At 47.5% G+C, this 14838-nt stretch overlaps 1 protein-coding gene across 18 annotated transcripts in view; it reads left to right on the forward strand.

Moving 5' to 3' along the window:
* Positions 1–14838, forward strand: part of LOC122188195 — a 108978-nt gene that overhangs the window by 14544 nt on the left and 79596 nt on the right. For 5 of the 18 annotated variants that reach the window (XR_006181508.1, XR_006181507.1, XR_006181511.1 and 2 more), the window contains exons 2-3: positions 706–2048; positions 4622–4691. Coding sequence is in view for 3 of the 18 variants with exons in the window: in XM_042886303.1 (XP_042742237.1) it covers positions 1597–2048 (452 nt within the window). In the remaining 15 variants the exon portion in view is untranslated. Of the gene's footprint in view, positions 1–645; positions 2049–2743; positions 2822–4621; positions 4692–5923; positions 7511–8940; positions 11819–14838 lie in introns of those variants that run through there. The other 13 variants (XR_006181516.1, XM_042886303.1, XM_042886299.1 and 10 more) reach the window with 11 other exon arrangements.

Consider the following 14838-nt stretch of genomic DNA (forward strand, 5'->3'; position numbering starts at 1 on the left):
GCAAACATTTGGAAGGTTTAATTTATGGAGATCAGTGTGTCAGGCATATTTTGAGGAAACTTTGGGACTGTTTTCCAGAAGTGAGCCCCAGAATTCCTCCAGGATTCCTCCAGGCGCTTTGTTGTTTAAAGGACCTCCAGTCCTTCCCATTCTCACAGCATCCTCTGCTGTGGTTCACACACAACTGTGTTAACACGAGTCTGGAATATCTCAACACATAATTATTTATCCTTCAAAAAAAAAGCCAACAAAGAAAACCATGTCTGAATCTGACTAATATCCCTTCCCAGCCTGCCAAGTGGGGCCTTGTGTTTTCAGTATTGAAAACCAAGCCTGACTTGCTGCATATTTTGTGTTACTATGGTTTATGTCCAAATGCAAGGATTTAATTTTGTCCGTCATCAAGCCGTGGTTTCCATATGACACCAATACATTCCTTCTTCCTTCTGCTGTTCTGACAGACGACGGAATAGAATTAAGCACTGCCACTACTGTGCTTAAAACACAGGAGTTTGTGCTCCTTTGGCTTTGGAGATCAAGGGGCAGATCTTCGGTGGGTAGAAACTGTCTTCACCAGAGATAGGAACATTTACACCACTTACCCCAACTGAGGTGCAATCTTAGATGTATTTATTTATTTTGCAGTGCCGTTTGAAGATGCAGTAAGACTGAAAGTAAGATTGACTCTTGTCGTCTTCTCTGCAGAGCCCTTATGAAAGATGACTGTTGTGTTTCCATCTGGAGCAGCTGAGCAGCCTGACTTATGCCTCTGGAAGTCAGTAGAGAGAAAGCCCTGTGCACATTCACCCCTAACTGCATCCTGCCCTCCCAGTTTCAATGGAGCAGTACCAACCCTGCAAAAAGCCAACCCACAAACTCCAAACTGAGGCTGAGAGGAGGAAGATGAGCGGTTCCCTCAGAGCAGCTGATGCTGCAGGGGAGCTGCAGGAGTGATGCACGAATCTCACATTGAAATTTAAGTTTTGGATCTCAAAAGTAATAGGGTTCTTCCACTCTGCAAGGACGGCTCAGTGCCTGGGGTTGCTGTGATGTCATTCCTTTTGGGAACCTTTTTGGGTGAAGTCAGTGCAGGTGACCTCCACCTCCATCAGAACACCACTGGTGTGATCCTGGGCTGCTGGATTCTCAATGGCTCGTAGCAGTTTCCCTGTCTGTCCATCCACAGTGCTCCGTCAGTGTGCTGAGTTACTTCTGAGTGTTGTAATGCAGCTGAGCCGAATAATCCCTGCGGATAGGAAGAGGAGATGGATGCACTCTCCTCAGGAAGAAGAGTCCAAGAGGATGATAGCAACGATCCAGCTGGACCTGCAAGTCAACACCATTCCCGGATTTAGCCGAGAACTTTGGCAGTTTTTGAGTTGCTTGGGATTTTGCCCTGGATCCTCAGTGTCAGGAATGGCTGCTGCCCAGATTTGCAAGGTGTGGTACAGCCACTGCTGCTGATGCCAATAGTCAAGGAGAGGGGAATGAAACCTGCTGAGACTTGGGAATGAAACAAATCAGCATTAATTAAAAGCAAATGCTATCTGTTGACTAAGAGGTTCCAAAGCAGATGTTTGTCAAAATCGCCAGGAGATGGGTCATCTGAAAGCAGAGGTAATAAATAATGAGAACGATGTTTCTAGTCATTTCATGTTTTCTCAGGTCAAAACCAGGTGTCAGTCAGGGCTGGAAGTATCACAGAGTGAAACACATTGTGTTGTTCCACTGCAGGGAGCTCCATGCCGCCATCTCTGTGTTTGTGACCCATGTGCTCAAAGCACTGTGTGCCTACGGACCTGTGGCAGCATTACATGCACAGCTGGCAGCGTGCTGGGCAGGCCCTCACATCACTCCTGCTCCATCAAATGGCTCTCTGCAAGTTTATGCTCAGGTGGATGCATGTTGGAATGGCATTGGCACTTCTGTGGCTCTCCATCCCTCTCTGGCAGCAGCACAGAGGAATTCGGGCAGCTCGCTCTGTTCTGTCCTGGGATACATCAAAAGATGAAGAAACGTCCAGCTGTGATGCAAACCAGCTTTTCCAGGTAAGATTTCTGCTTCTAATTCAGCACTGTCAGCTAAACTTGGGATGCCTTATTCCTGTAATGTGCTTTTACAACTTAACTGTGGTCTTCAGACCAGGCAGCTCTGCACTGTGCAGCCTGCAGGTGAAGCAGCAGGTCCTGGGAGGCTCTTCCTACGGTCAGGGTTGCAGAAATATAAATATGTGTAGGGCCAAATTCACTGCTGACACAAGGACACATAATGCACGGTTTTCAGAAAGATATACCTGCTTGCTCTTGAAAAGAGCACGGCCTGCTTGTTTCCTCATGTACCACCATATATAATATCCTCATAGAAACATACTTTGACCAAGTTCTAGTATTTATGTACGGTGTGGTATATGCTGTATAAATATCCATGGGTTCAATTGCCAGCACATAAATCAGCGCAGTTAAACAAAGACACAGATTTACACTCCCTGCAATTCTGATGTTATAAATGGATCAGTGTGAGCCAGCTCCCAGCCTGGCACTTCACATGCAAATACCAGTCATGTCTACAGGCAGGAGATGGTAGGGATGGAAGTGTGGGCATCTAAATCTTCATACCAGGATTGCTGCATTCCACACTCAACTGGTCTGTGCGTGGGGGATGTAAAGGCAAAGTTATGAGGCTGGGCTAGCACTCAAACTTCATTTTCCAGATGAAGTGAAAAGCATTTTTTTTTTCCCCATAGCTTTAAATGAGCAAAACTGTATCAGATTTCAAGAATGCAGCCCTTTGTTTCAACCTCGGTTTGTTTACAAAGAGTGTGGTAAGGACACAGTAAGGAATTAAACCTGTGGGTACATTGTTTGCCTTGGGATTTATCTGTGGGGCTGTCTTCATGTTTCGATATGTGTTCTGCAGCTCTGAAGATATGCATGCTAGAGCAAAAAAAAGCCAATGTTTAGAATTAATTTGTCCAAGTACCCACTGTGCAAAGGTGCCCTGTGCACGTGTTTGGTTGTACATAGATGTGAGCATAGAATAACTTTTGCATGCACAACCACACACAAATTACACACAGACAACTAAGCGTATGCCCAGCACTCCCTCAATAATGCATCCCTCCAAGGAACGTCCAGCTTATTTGTGTGAGCAGACAGACCCCCAACCCAAGGAGGCACTAATATAGATGCACAGTGAAGCCCAGAATCTCAGCACCTGTAGGAGCAATCAGTTGTTGGAGCACTGCGTGTCCCCTCTCCCTGCTCCTCATCCCTCCCAGGCAGTGCTCTCCATCCCGGATCCTCTGATCTTTGCCCTCTTTCCCTTCAAATTAAATTTCAACTTTTGTTTTTTTTTTCTTCTGGATCTCTGGCAGAGTGACAAGGCAGTGCCAGAACTGTCTTTTAATACACAAAAGCATAAATAATGCCATCCATCAGAGCTGTCACTCACAAAGATAGATTGCTGCTTGTCCAGACGTTGGAATGACACAGAAGTGAAAGTTAGGAACCGTCTCTTTTCTTTGCTCTCTTTCTTTTTCTTCTTCTCTCTCTCTCTCTTCTCTTTTTTTTTTTTTATTTGCCGGACTGCTTGATTCTGATTAATGGTGCTGTCAGGGAGGGATTCCGCTTGCCCGGATAATGAGTCAGGAATGTATTCCCTGTCACAAACACAGCAGATGTCAGGGGCAGAAGGGCCCGGGAATGCCAGAAACAATATACAGTTTCTTCCTAGTCCCCTGACAGGCCAATATGCTGCACAAGGTCTAATTTATGTAGACAAAACGCAGGCAAGGGGCTGTAGCAGCAGAGAAACTGTGCTGGGAAGTCTGAACTACAATGCAGCAGGGGAGAGAGCTGAAGGGAGGTAATGAACGCTAGCAGTGGGACTCAATAGCACTGCATCAAATGGCCTTAACAAGAATGGCCCAGGACCACTTTGACTCCATTAAAGTGCACTTTACATCATTACAGAGAGAAATCAAACAGGGCAGAGGGCTTCTGTTTCCTTTAATGGCTCGATTAGGTTATTCACTCATCGAGGTTTGCAGCTGTCATAGTAATGCAGCAACTGCCAGCAGAGGTACAATAGCACTCGTGGCAGCACGGGGCCGTGTGCCCTCTCAAAGCAGAGTGCAGTGCCTCCCCATGTGCACACGATGACTGTGCAAAGGCAGAATGAGAGGACATTTGGCAGGCCTGGTAAAAGAGCTTCTGAGGGATTTGTCTTGAGATGCCTTTTGCTTTTTGGGGGTGGCCACATGGAAGCCCAGGAAAGGGTCCATGGCTTTGCCCAAAGCCTTTGGTGAGCTGGGGACCTGGAGGGGCATTCCCTGAGCTGGAAAGAAACCCATTGCTTTCCAGCTCTAAAATGCTGATATCATAAAACTAACTCACACATCGGGAAAATAAATTAGCCTTTTGAAGTGCATGCAACTGCACTGGTCTGCTGCACTCTTAGCTCAGCACTCTGGGGCAATGCAGGCTGCCAGTGCTTGGTCAGCACTCGGTGTAATGAGGTCCTGGTCCAGGAGGACCAACTGGTGTACCTCCATCCCATGAAGCTTTTCTGAGGTGCTGCCAGCCTTCCTGTGCTGAACGAGTGCTGAAAATATTCCTTACAGGAGGTGGAAGAGCTGCTCCCTGCTGTAATAAGAAGATAATACCACCACAGAGATCAATTCCTGTGCTGGGGTAAGTGTCCTCATCACCCTAAATCTGGTGCTAGACCATTTTACTGAAATCAATCCTAAAAAGAACACCTTAAGGCGTTCTCGTCTTTATCTCATCGTTGAGCATTTAGTCCTGGCTTTTATCATAGTGTTTGGTCAATCTGAACCAAATAGGATTCAATGGAGGCCCTGAGCTTTCCCCAGAGCTACCACGTCCCTATAGTACACACAGCCTGTGTAGGAGATCTGAAAGTGGTGCTGTTTTAGTGAAGCATGCTCACTCTGCACAGGAGCTGTACTGGCATTGGGTTGGCCGGGCCCACACTCTGAAGGCACGGTGACATTTTTAGTCAGATCAGTGTAAATCCAGCTACTGGGCTACATTTGATCCCATTTGCAGTGGCAGCAGTCCAGAGCATCTCTGCTGCAAACACCAGCCTGCATGTTCTTTTGGTTCAGTGGCATAGGCTGGCATAGTGGTGCCAGCATCAGTGGAGAGGTTGTCTGTAGGTCTGCCCCAGTGCTTCACTTTTGCCTTTACAGGGCTGTAAGTACAAGGATTTGGGGGCACTGGCTTGCATTGAAAAGTCGTTTCTCCCTAAAGCTCAACATGTTTTTTATTTAAAATAACTTTGTCTCCACTCAGAGTGCCCCTAATCGAAACCAGCACCTAACCATTAGCCTGAAAATGAAGGAAATAAAATTAAAGATTGCAATTGCTTTGGTTTTACAAGCTGGAGGCCTGGTGAGGCTTTCAGGAGAGGAGGGGAGAAGAAGGGCTCCTTTTTCTCAGTTTTGCTTGTATTACACTGATCAAAGCAGCATATTGTTAAGTAAGCACAAGTCTGGATTTGGAAATTTAGTGCATTAAAACAGCTGTGATTGACATCAGATTGCAGGAGGCAGTGCTGAAGGGAGTGCAGAGCACAGGGCTGGCATGTCTCGGGTGCTGCAGGGAGCTGCTGGGTGGGAAGGGGTACAGAAAGTGGGAAAAGGGGCTGCTTTGGTGCTGCAGGTCAGCGTGGAGCCAGGCAGGAATGTGGGAGGGCACTGCTGCACATTAAAAGTAAGTGTACTTAATGTGGCTTGCCTTAAAACAAAAGTTAGTTTACCAGTGTGGCCAGTGCAAGTATATATTCCCAGCACCCTTTGCTTTCATTTCTCTTTTGTACCCTTTGAGCGATTCCCCCTATCTTAAGTGAAACTGAAGCTCTGCTCTGCCTCCCTCTCCACATCTCCCTTTATAATTCAAAGAGGAGCTGAGTCTGAGCCCCTGCAGGACCCAGGCTGAACTCCTGGCACCTTTGGCACGCGGTGATCCCTGGGTTTGATGGACGTCCTATGGAAGCAGCTGTGACATGGACATCAATAACAATATGGGGAGTGCTCCATGGGCTGAGCTGTGGTATGTACTGCCAGTGGTGCTGAGAAGAATGAGCAGTGCTTAACTGCTTAAGCACAGCCTTGGCTACGTGATGCTGTTGGGAAGGGAGAAGCAGAGGTAGGATTGTTACAGCATTCATCTCTTCATGCCTTCCATTGGAATGAAGCTGTGCTCTCACTTGGACCAGAGTTCATAGCGATGCTACTTAAAGAGAGGCAGTGACACGGGCAATGCCACGGCTGTTTGCATCCGTGCAGAGTAGCTACATGAGGCAGAGGCCAGGAGAAAGAGAATGGGACTGTGATGGAGCCAGCAGGGATGCCAGGCTGTCCTCTGAGCCTGAATGGAGCACTTCTGGGAAAGGAAAGTGCAGCATTGGGAACAGAGAAGGTGCCTCCCAGGGCCCTCTGGCCCTTTTGCCCCACTGTGCATCAGCATTCAGAGCAGCAGCTGAATTTAAGTTGTTTAAGCTGTCACCTGCTGAACTCTGCAGAAGTTGCAGCCCAAAACATTTATGATTATCGGAGTCAGCAGAGCATTGTGTGTAACCTGAGTCCTGCTAGGACCAGGTCAAAACCTGGTCAGTGCTCAGGCATCTCTCTGGCATCCCATCCCCACAGCCCCACGAGAGGGGATTGGATTTCAAACGCACTGTGTGTCGTCTTTAAAAGACATAATACAAATAATTGGCACCCCAGGACCAGGCGTCTGCGTGGGGAAGGAGGGGAGCAGAGCTCATCTGATCAAAGATGCCCCAGCCGCCTCGCCGAGCCACGTCCCTCAGGAAGGAGCCTGGAAAGACCAATTTTCACAGATCTCAGCACCAGGAAATGGGCATTTCATCATGAGTTGAGTCATGGAGAGGAGGGCTCGGCCGAGCTGCTGCTGCTAAAGCAGAGACAAATGTAATTTATTACCCTGCGTCCTGCTGAGGCTTGGGGAACTCAGGAGGAACAAGCAATGCTAAGGAGCCCTGGCCCCCAAGGAGGCCTTTTGGAGAGTGACTAATCGAGATGGGGTGTTCTCATCCATCCGAGCATGCTCCATCCTTTCACAGATTGGTGTCACAAAGCAAACAGCACAGAGGTGCAGGGAGAAGGGCCGTTCTGACCTGAAAGTCAGGGCACCCAGCTCTTCTCGCAGCTCCTGTAGGTGCTTCTGTCACTCAGCAGCTCACTTCGTCTTCTCCTCTCTCAGTTCCCCATCTGTCAGAGCAGCACAGCACATTCAGGTGCCATAAGGAAATAACACATTCCTGGGGGCACCCCCTCTCCAGGCAGAGGCTGTGCTGTTGGTGCCTATTTTGGATTAGCAGAGCAGAGAGGCGATGCTCGGAGATGAATATGCAACGTTGCAGGAGTGATTTTACGTCCGTGCACCTACTGTAAGGCTGATGCTCCTGTACTGTCACTGCAGGGGGGTCATTAACAGTTCTGAGATGTGCTCAGGGTTTTCAGGTGAGCGGGGGCCCTTCCCAGCAATGCAAGGTATTGGGTTTCTCATGTGTGTGGTGATTAACTGATAGTACTAAGTGCTGAAGCCCACCATTTCCCATATGTGCAAGCGTGTGTGCGTGTGTAGCAAGGCCAGGCAAATGACTAATGCAAACCTGAAGAGAGACAGCAGAGCATATTGTAAAGATCAACCCTATTTCAGCTTATGTTCAAATCGGAAATGCCAGAGATTGTTTCATAGTCTTCTGCAATGTTCATTATAAAAGTCCCCAGATGGCAGATGGCTATTAGCTCACTGTGACCTATATAAATGTCAAACGTAAAGCTATTGCCCCAGCGAAAATCTCAAAATAAATAACAACAGGAGGGATGCTGTTCCGCTGCCACCAGGATTTATGGATTATGAATTCATGCTAATTCATCCCAAAGTCGGCAGAGGCATGAATGCTGTCCTTTTGGAAGGATTCACTTCACACCTGCTTGCAGATGAATGCGGGTCCTGCACGCCTGGTTCTGCACCGATGTCCTCTGCACTGCATCCCCCTATGGGTGGAAGCAGCACACCTTTGTCTGAGGCTCTCCTTTGTTTGCCAAAATCTTGTAGCTACATTTCAAACAGCAGTTCCGGATTGTTTTCTTTACCCTTGTTGATCACAGTCAGAAAAGGTGGATTTCCCCCCAAGTTCTCAGGAGGTGGTGGCTCATAAGGGCTAACCTGCACTCACTGGGGCTATCTGTGTGGAGCAGAGTGGAGGAAGGGGCTTTGTTTGCTCCATCCTGCTGTCATGGAGTCCTCACAGATCAGTAATTGCGATTTCTGTAGCGAAACTTTCCCAGCCCTTCTTCCTTCCATCAGAACAGTGCAGGATGGAACAGATGCACTTTGTAGAAAGCCCAGAGTATTAGTTGTTATACCTCCCCCTGGTCTCGTTTGCATCATCATCCATCTGTGGTAGCTGTGTCACCAGAGCTGATCCAGCCCAGGTCGTGCTGCAATTGAGGTGTGGGGCTGTGGGTGTAGAGCAGAGCCCCATGTTGACACCCCAGCATCTCGGCTGGATGGCAGCAGCACGTGCAGCCCACAGCTCCTCAGTGTGCTGGGGGCCTGTCTCTGCAGGGAGCCGTGAGGAGCAGCTAATTGCATGAGGCTGCAAACAGAAGCTCAGCACTATTAAAGCCCCATGTGGCTGCTCCGCTTCACAATAACACGTCTGCAGCTTGCTGCAGTTTCATCTAACCACGAGGCTTTGATGTACCCTTATTAACTTCATTCCTTGCCTCCATTTGTCTCAACTTTTCTCAATGTACCCAGTAGACGAGACCTTTGTAAGGAAAGGAATCGCATTCGTGAGCTTGAAGGAATTTATCCTAAATGGCCGTTTTAGGATGATGGGCTTTGCAGTCACCACTCAGTGTGTTCCTTTATATTTCAGTGGTTCTCAGATGGTATCAAGGACACACGGTGCTCAGAAATGAGCAAAACCAGAAGAAGATGGTGGAAAAAAGTAAGGAAATTGTGGAACTGGAAAGCTGTGTTCCCCTTAAGGAGCACTTCACAGAACAGGTAGTTGCTGTCAAAATGCTTTAAGCTTCACCAACACAAATTCCATGTTGTTGCTGGTTTCATAATACATTGCTCAGTGAAAACATAAACGAGCTGATTTGAGAAATATTTCATCCACATGAAAGACAGTTTGGTAAACAAAAACACAAGTGAATATTTTATTAATGCTTTTGATAAAGATGTGAACGCGGAGTGATATCGTGCAGTGAATGAATGAACTTATTAAAAAATTAAGAGGGAAGGAGGAATGTGGGTCAATTTTATCAACGCAGGAACAGCTTCAGTCACGTTTGTCTCACAGAGACGAGATTTCATTTTTGAACTGTTGCGATCATAAACATTCCCGAGGAGCACAAACTCACTTTCATTTCCTCTCACGCTGCTTCGTATTGGCTGAAAGCTCACAGCCCTCTGAAGCTGAGCATCCCTTTGTATTCACAAATGTCTCAGCTGGGGGTGCACTGCTGTCCTGCCAGCGCTGGGCAGTGAGATTTGTGCCATGCATGCAGTGTGTGCTGTGTCAGCACGGTGCTCGATGTACAACACAAGGAATGGTCCCATTTGCAACGCTGATCCATCCAGCCCAGGGCTGGGAGTAGCAGTGCATGCTCAGAGCTGTGCCTCCTCCTCCAGCACTGCATTCCACGTCATCCATCCCCACTGTGCCACAGCGTTACATCAACAGGCGACTGAAATCACACTTGAAAATTAATTTCCCACAGAGGTTTGGCCAACAGCTGACAGGTGACAGATTGCTCCGTTGGTTGTGCACGTATTGGTTCTGCCCTAACGTGAAATGGAGGTCTTGGAGCAATGTCTTTTTGGTTTTCTTTCCTTTTATTAAACCTGTAATTCCACCATGTCAAAAATTACAGCCATCGGTCGGTGCTGCACAGAATCCTCTGTGCTCATGGTGAGCCCACAGCTCCAGGACCAGCAGGATTATGTCCCACTCATTAACTGGGCAGGAAGATCTGATGAGCTCAGGGTTCAACCCGTGCATCTCTGCTGCTCCTGGGATGGAGCCTGGATGTCTGCATGGCATTGCACGGGGACACGCAGGCACCGCTGCTGAGAGCGAAGTTAGCTCTGAAAGAAAGGACAAAGAGATTCAGTTCCATCCTCTTCTTTCATCTAAAACAAAACAGGAGAAAAAAAAAAACAGTGTTAGAATGAAACAGGCTTATTAAATTGTGCTCCAACCTGACCCTGAGGGATTCACTCATTGCCCTGAGCTCTGTGCTGGGACTCAGAAGACAGCCCCACGGATGTGGCATTAGTGGGAGCAATGGCAGAGTGAGGGCTGTTGTTGTGCCAGGCCTGCAGAGAGAACAGACAGCTTGGCTGAGAGCAGATCTTTCTCAGAGGCCCAGCTCCAGCTGCCCATGGAAGCCAAGGAAGTCTGTGCGAGATGTCAGTATTTGAGGAATTGCCATTGCAGAGATGAGGGTGCCTGGTGAACACCAGCATCCCTTGTTCTGTGCGGCACAGCAGGGGGAGAGTTAACGTGACCTAGAAGCAGAAACGAAGGCTTTCCTTTTTCATTCTTTGGCATGCGTGTTTCTTGCTTCTCTGAGTATTTGCATGACCATAAATTCAGAGCTCTGGAGGATATTTTCAGCCAAAGACTACATGTGCAGGATACCATAATGTAAACTGCATATGTTGTGAGAAGTTGTTAAATGGAACCAGCAGATGATAATGTGCCCAGCATTGCTGCTAACATCACTCGATTTCCTCCCACCGTAGGTAAAACAAGCCCTTTTCCCAATCAATTCCAATCCTCAGACAGGCCCATAAATTAACATGAGGAAGAGAATGTTTTTGGCTACCAGACCTCCACTGGAGACCCAGGAGTTGGCCCCTGCTTTCAAGAGCAGCTCTGGTTCTGAGGAGATGCAGACAAATGGCCTTCGTCTGCCATTTCCCATCTCTGTGCTCTGCCTTGCAGGCAATGACACGTGTTGGAAAAATTCTGGCACAGCCCAGGACATCTGCCATCTTCCCAGCCTCTTTCCCACTCCTTTTCCAGAGTGGCTGATCCCCTTTCTGTGTGGGTTTTAGGGCTAATGGGAGCTGCAGCGTTTCCTCCTGGCTTGAGGACATGCAGCTGTTGAAATCACACAGGGAAAGCAGCAAAACTCCATCAGCTCCATCAGGAATCAGGGCTGGAGTGGACAGGACACTGACATTCTCCCTGGCAAAACATCTGGAAGTCCTATGGGGTTGTTTTTGTTCTTGTTTGGAAGTCTGAAATGTGGATCAGGCAAAGATTACTGTGAGATTTTCTTATGGAGCAGCAATGCAATATCGTAACGCTCTTGGTGATCTCAGCATTGCATTCTGTGCCTTTTGGTGTAGAAGGAGCAAAAGGTTCCTGCAAAGAGGGAAAGCCATCACCAGCAGCTGCTCCCCAAGCCAGTTGCAGTGCTGGAGCTTAGTCTGACAAATAACCAACAGATTTTCTCTCTGATGGTCCTCAACCCAACTACTGGTGCCTCTCAGATCCAAATTTTGGGGCAGTATTCACGTTGCCTGTCTACCTGGATGGAGCCCAATGCTCAGCAGTACGGTGTGGTGAAATGCACAGCTGGATGGGGGCTGAAAGCTGCCCAATCCTCAGCCCCACACCAGCAGATCTGTCTGCTTCAAAGGAGGTTGTATACCTTGCTAAATAACGTTCATACCCAGAAGTGTAACACTGAACAGGGACCAAACATACTGCGCAAGCATAGGGCTGGAGTTTGTGTATGACTTTAAGCTGTCAGGAAAGGATGGCCACGAGGGATGAGTGGTTCTGTGCTTGGGGATGTTCTTTTATTGCTCTGACATCCTTCCATGGAGCTTCTGGAATTGCTTTGCTGAGACATGTGAAGCAGGTTGCTGTCACAGGCAGGATGTGGGGCAGATGATGCATCCTGGAAATCCTGTCATTTCTCTATTTCGGAGAGCAGATATTTCTTTTTTTTTAAGTGTTTATAAGTGGAAATTACAAAAAAAAAAAAAAATAATAATAATAATAATAATAAAAATGCACTTTTGTTTGGAAGCTCAGCCGCTGGGAACCTCTTTACCCATTTGTCACTTGCCAAATTGAGAGTTTTTCCCTGCAAGATTCCAGGGCATTGCAAGCACCTCGGGCAGCACAGGCTGAGGGGGAAAGCTCTGCTCAAGGTGTCTGAGATGTCACAAACTGTTGCTGAGCAAACACAGAACCCTCAGCTCGAGCCAAGCAAAGTAACGCAGTCGCAGTGTCCAACTTCCCACGTGGTTCTGTGTGCTCCCTTTGCCTTCATGTTCACTTTGTTTCATTTCCTCTGCCATTTTTTGGCTTTAAAACTTCACACATATTATTTTGGTGCCATTTGTCACAAAGGCCTCTGAATTCCTTTTCTATTGGGTCAAACGTTGTCTGGGGAGCTGAAGGAGATTCCAGCCCCGATCACTGCAGGACAACTGCATCAGATCACTGCTGCTGGGGATGCTCTCCATAGAATCATACAATCATGCTCCTGCTCTTGCTGTGGTTTGTGTCTGTGCACTCACAAGAGAGGAACACAGTCCTGGAGCTGCATGGAAAAAAGGCCTTGTAACTCATAGCAATGTCTCTACAGCCCTGTAGAGCTAACCAAAGGAAACTTAAAGCAAAACCAAACCACAGCAACAAAAAAAAGCATTTTTGTGTATACGTTCTGCAACATGGTAGCACCTTTTGCAGGAAGGTAGAAAAACGGCTCTTACTCTAAGGAAAAGATTAATTAGGAAGCTTTTTCTGCTGTCCTGCAGATTTCCCCATAAGGGCAGGCGCTGAGCATCCTGATGAGCCACAAGCAATGCTCTATCCCTCTAAAACTGAAATCATGACTTGGTAAAGGTTGGGAGGTGGAATTCTTAGAATTACAGCCTGGTTTCGATGCTGCCCTTGCCCTGGAGAAGTCAAATGTGGGTTTCTGGGATGGCAGACAGCAGGGCTCATGTGGGAAGCCCTCCTCTTCCCTCCTTCCCCTGGAGGAGCCCTTTTCATTCCCCTCTGCCAGGTCCTTGTGATTGAAATTTGAAAGCATGTAGCTGTTAATCTGGGAGTGATTAAAGAGCCTCATTTCTTGGAAGAGTCAGTACTCATCATCTGCCGTGCTGAATGAGCCTCTAACATCCCCTGATCCCATTATATTGTGATTAATTGTGCCAGTTTAAGTCAATAATTCATTTGTTAAAAATAGGCCTGCAAAGTATCATTTGTCTCTGGGGAGATATCAGAATAAAGAAAAAAAAAAATCATTTGATACTTCTCATTAAATTAGTGTTGGGAGTTCTATTGAAGGGTTCTGTTCATGAAACATTTATTGCAGGCTTATTTGATAAGAAGTTGTATTTGTCTAAAATTATGTCTGCTAACAGATGTAGCGGCCTGCATTTCCCCATTGTTAATGAAAGGATAAAGAGTCTAAAGAAGTGCGTGGCGGGGAGAGTTGTCTGTGGTGACAATAAGGGAGATTTCTGAACATGTGTTCCTCCAAACAGGCAGAAATAATGTCCTCATCTTTCACTACAAAGCGGGGTCCTCTTCTCCCCGCTCCCTCTTCAGCGTGACAGCGCGGTAATGGGAGGTTGTGTGCCTGCAATGAAAGATGGATGTGCCCCAAAGTCTCATATGTGTAAATGGTTATAAATGTTGCATTCATATTCATCGAGCCATTAAAAATGTTTCAGCTGTAAACGGTTCTAAAAGGAATATATAGGGAATAGTAGCTAGCCTGCTAATGATAATGGCCATAACTGACAGAGATGCATGCTTAATATCTTCATCTCTCCAGTCAGTCACACTCCGTGCCACACTGTGCTGCTGGAGATGTGCAGGATGATGCTCAGGTTTTGGGCTCAGAACATCTGTGCTGGGGGCAGCCCAGGTGGAGGAGGGGGCTGTGCTGTCCTTGGATGTGGGGCTGGTGACTGAAGCCTGGGCCGTCACCCCTTTCTATCTAAGGGCTGTCCAGTGGCATGGATGATGCCAAAGGTGGTTGCAGTCATTCTGCACTATCCAACCTTGCTTGGAACCAGTGAGGCAGCACAGGGCTCTCCGTGCTCAGTGGGTCCAAGCAGGGAGCACTGAAGAAAGCAAGGAAGCATTGCTCTGCTTAAGGAAATACGCACATTGGACTCAAGCTTGTTTTGGAAACCCAATCAAGTCCAACGTCAAGGTTTGTTCCAAAGTATATACCAAAAATAACCCAAACCCCTACAAACCACAAAGCTCTTTGCAAAACAAGGCTCTGCACTTTTTGCATGCGTCTTTGAGACATTTTATAGCTCTTGCATCAGGTTACCTGGTGATCTGCCCATCAGCCATGCCGCACAGCGTACAATCCTTCCATTGTTTGAAAGCCTTCTTGTTTGACAGCAAATTCTATTAATGTGATGTGCTTGGCCAAAAATGTGTCACTGCTGCAGAGGGGAGAGCGAAAAGCGCCTTTGAAGTCTGAGTGACAAGTTTCATATGTCTGCGTGGGGCAGAGGGAACGTGAGCTGGAGCAACAGTCCTCGGGGAGGAGGGGGACGGGGATGAGGATGGTCCAACAGCTGTGGCTGTGGGCTCTGCTGGGGGTTCTTGTTTGCAGAGGCTACACAGTGATTTTGGCAGAGGGATGGGTATCTGTGCAGCCCTATTTCTAATGAAACTTGGTGCCCACAGAGGAGCAGGGTGCATCTTGTTTATACCCAGCAGCGTATTTGGCTCAATGAAGTCAATGAAGCTCGATGGAGGACAATT

Source organism: Lagopus leucura, unplaced genomic scaffold (assembly GCF_019238085.1).
Source record: "Lagopus leucura isolate 7727_CA_CO unplaced genomic scaffold, USGS_WTPT01 Super-Scaffold_100056, whole genome shotgun sequence".
NCBI classification, from domain to species: domain Eukaryota; kingdom Metazoa; phylum Chordata; class Aves; order Galliformes; family Phasianidae; genus Lagopus; species Lagopus leucura.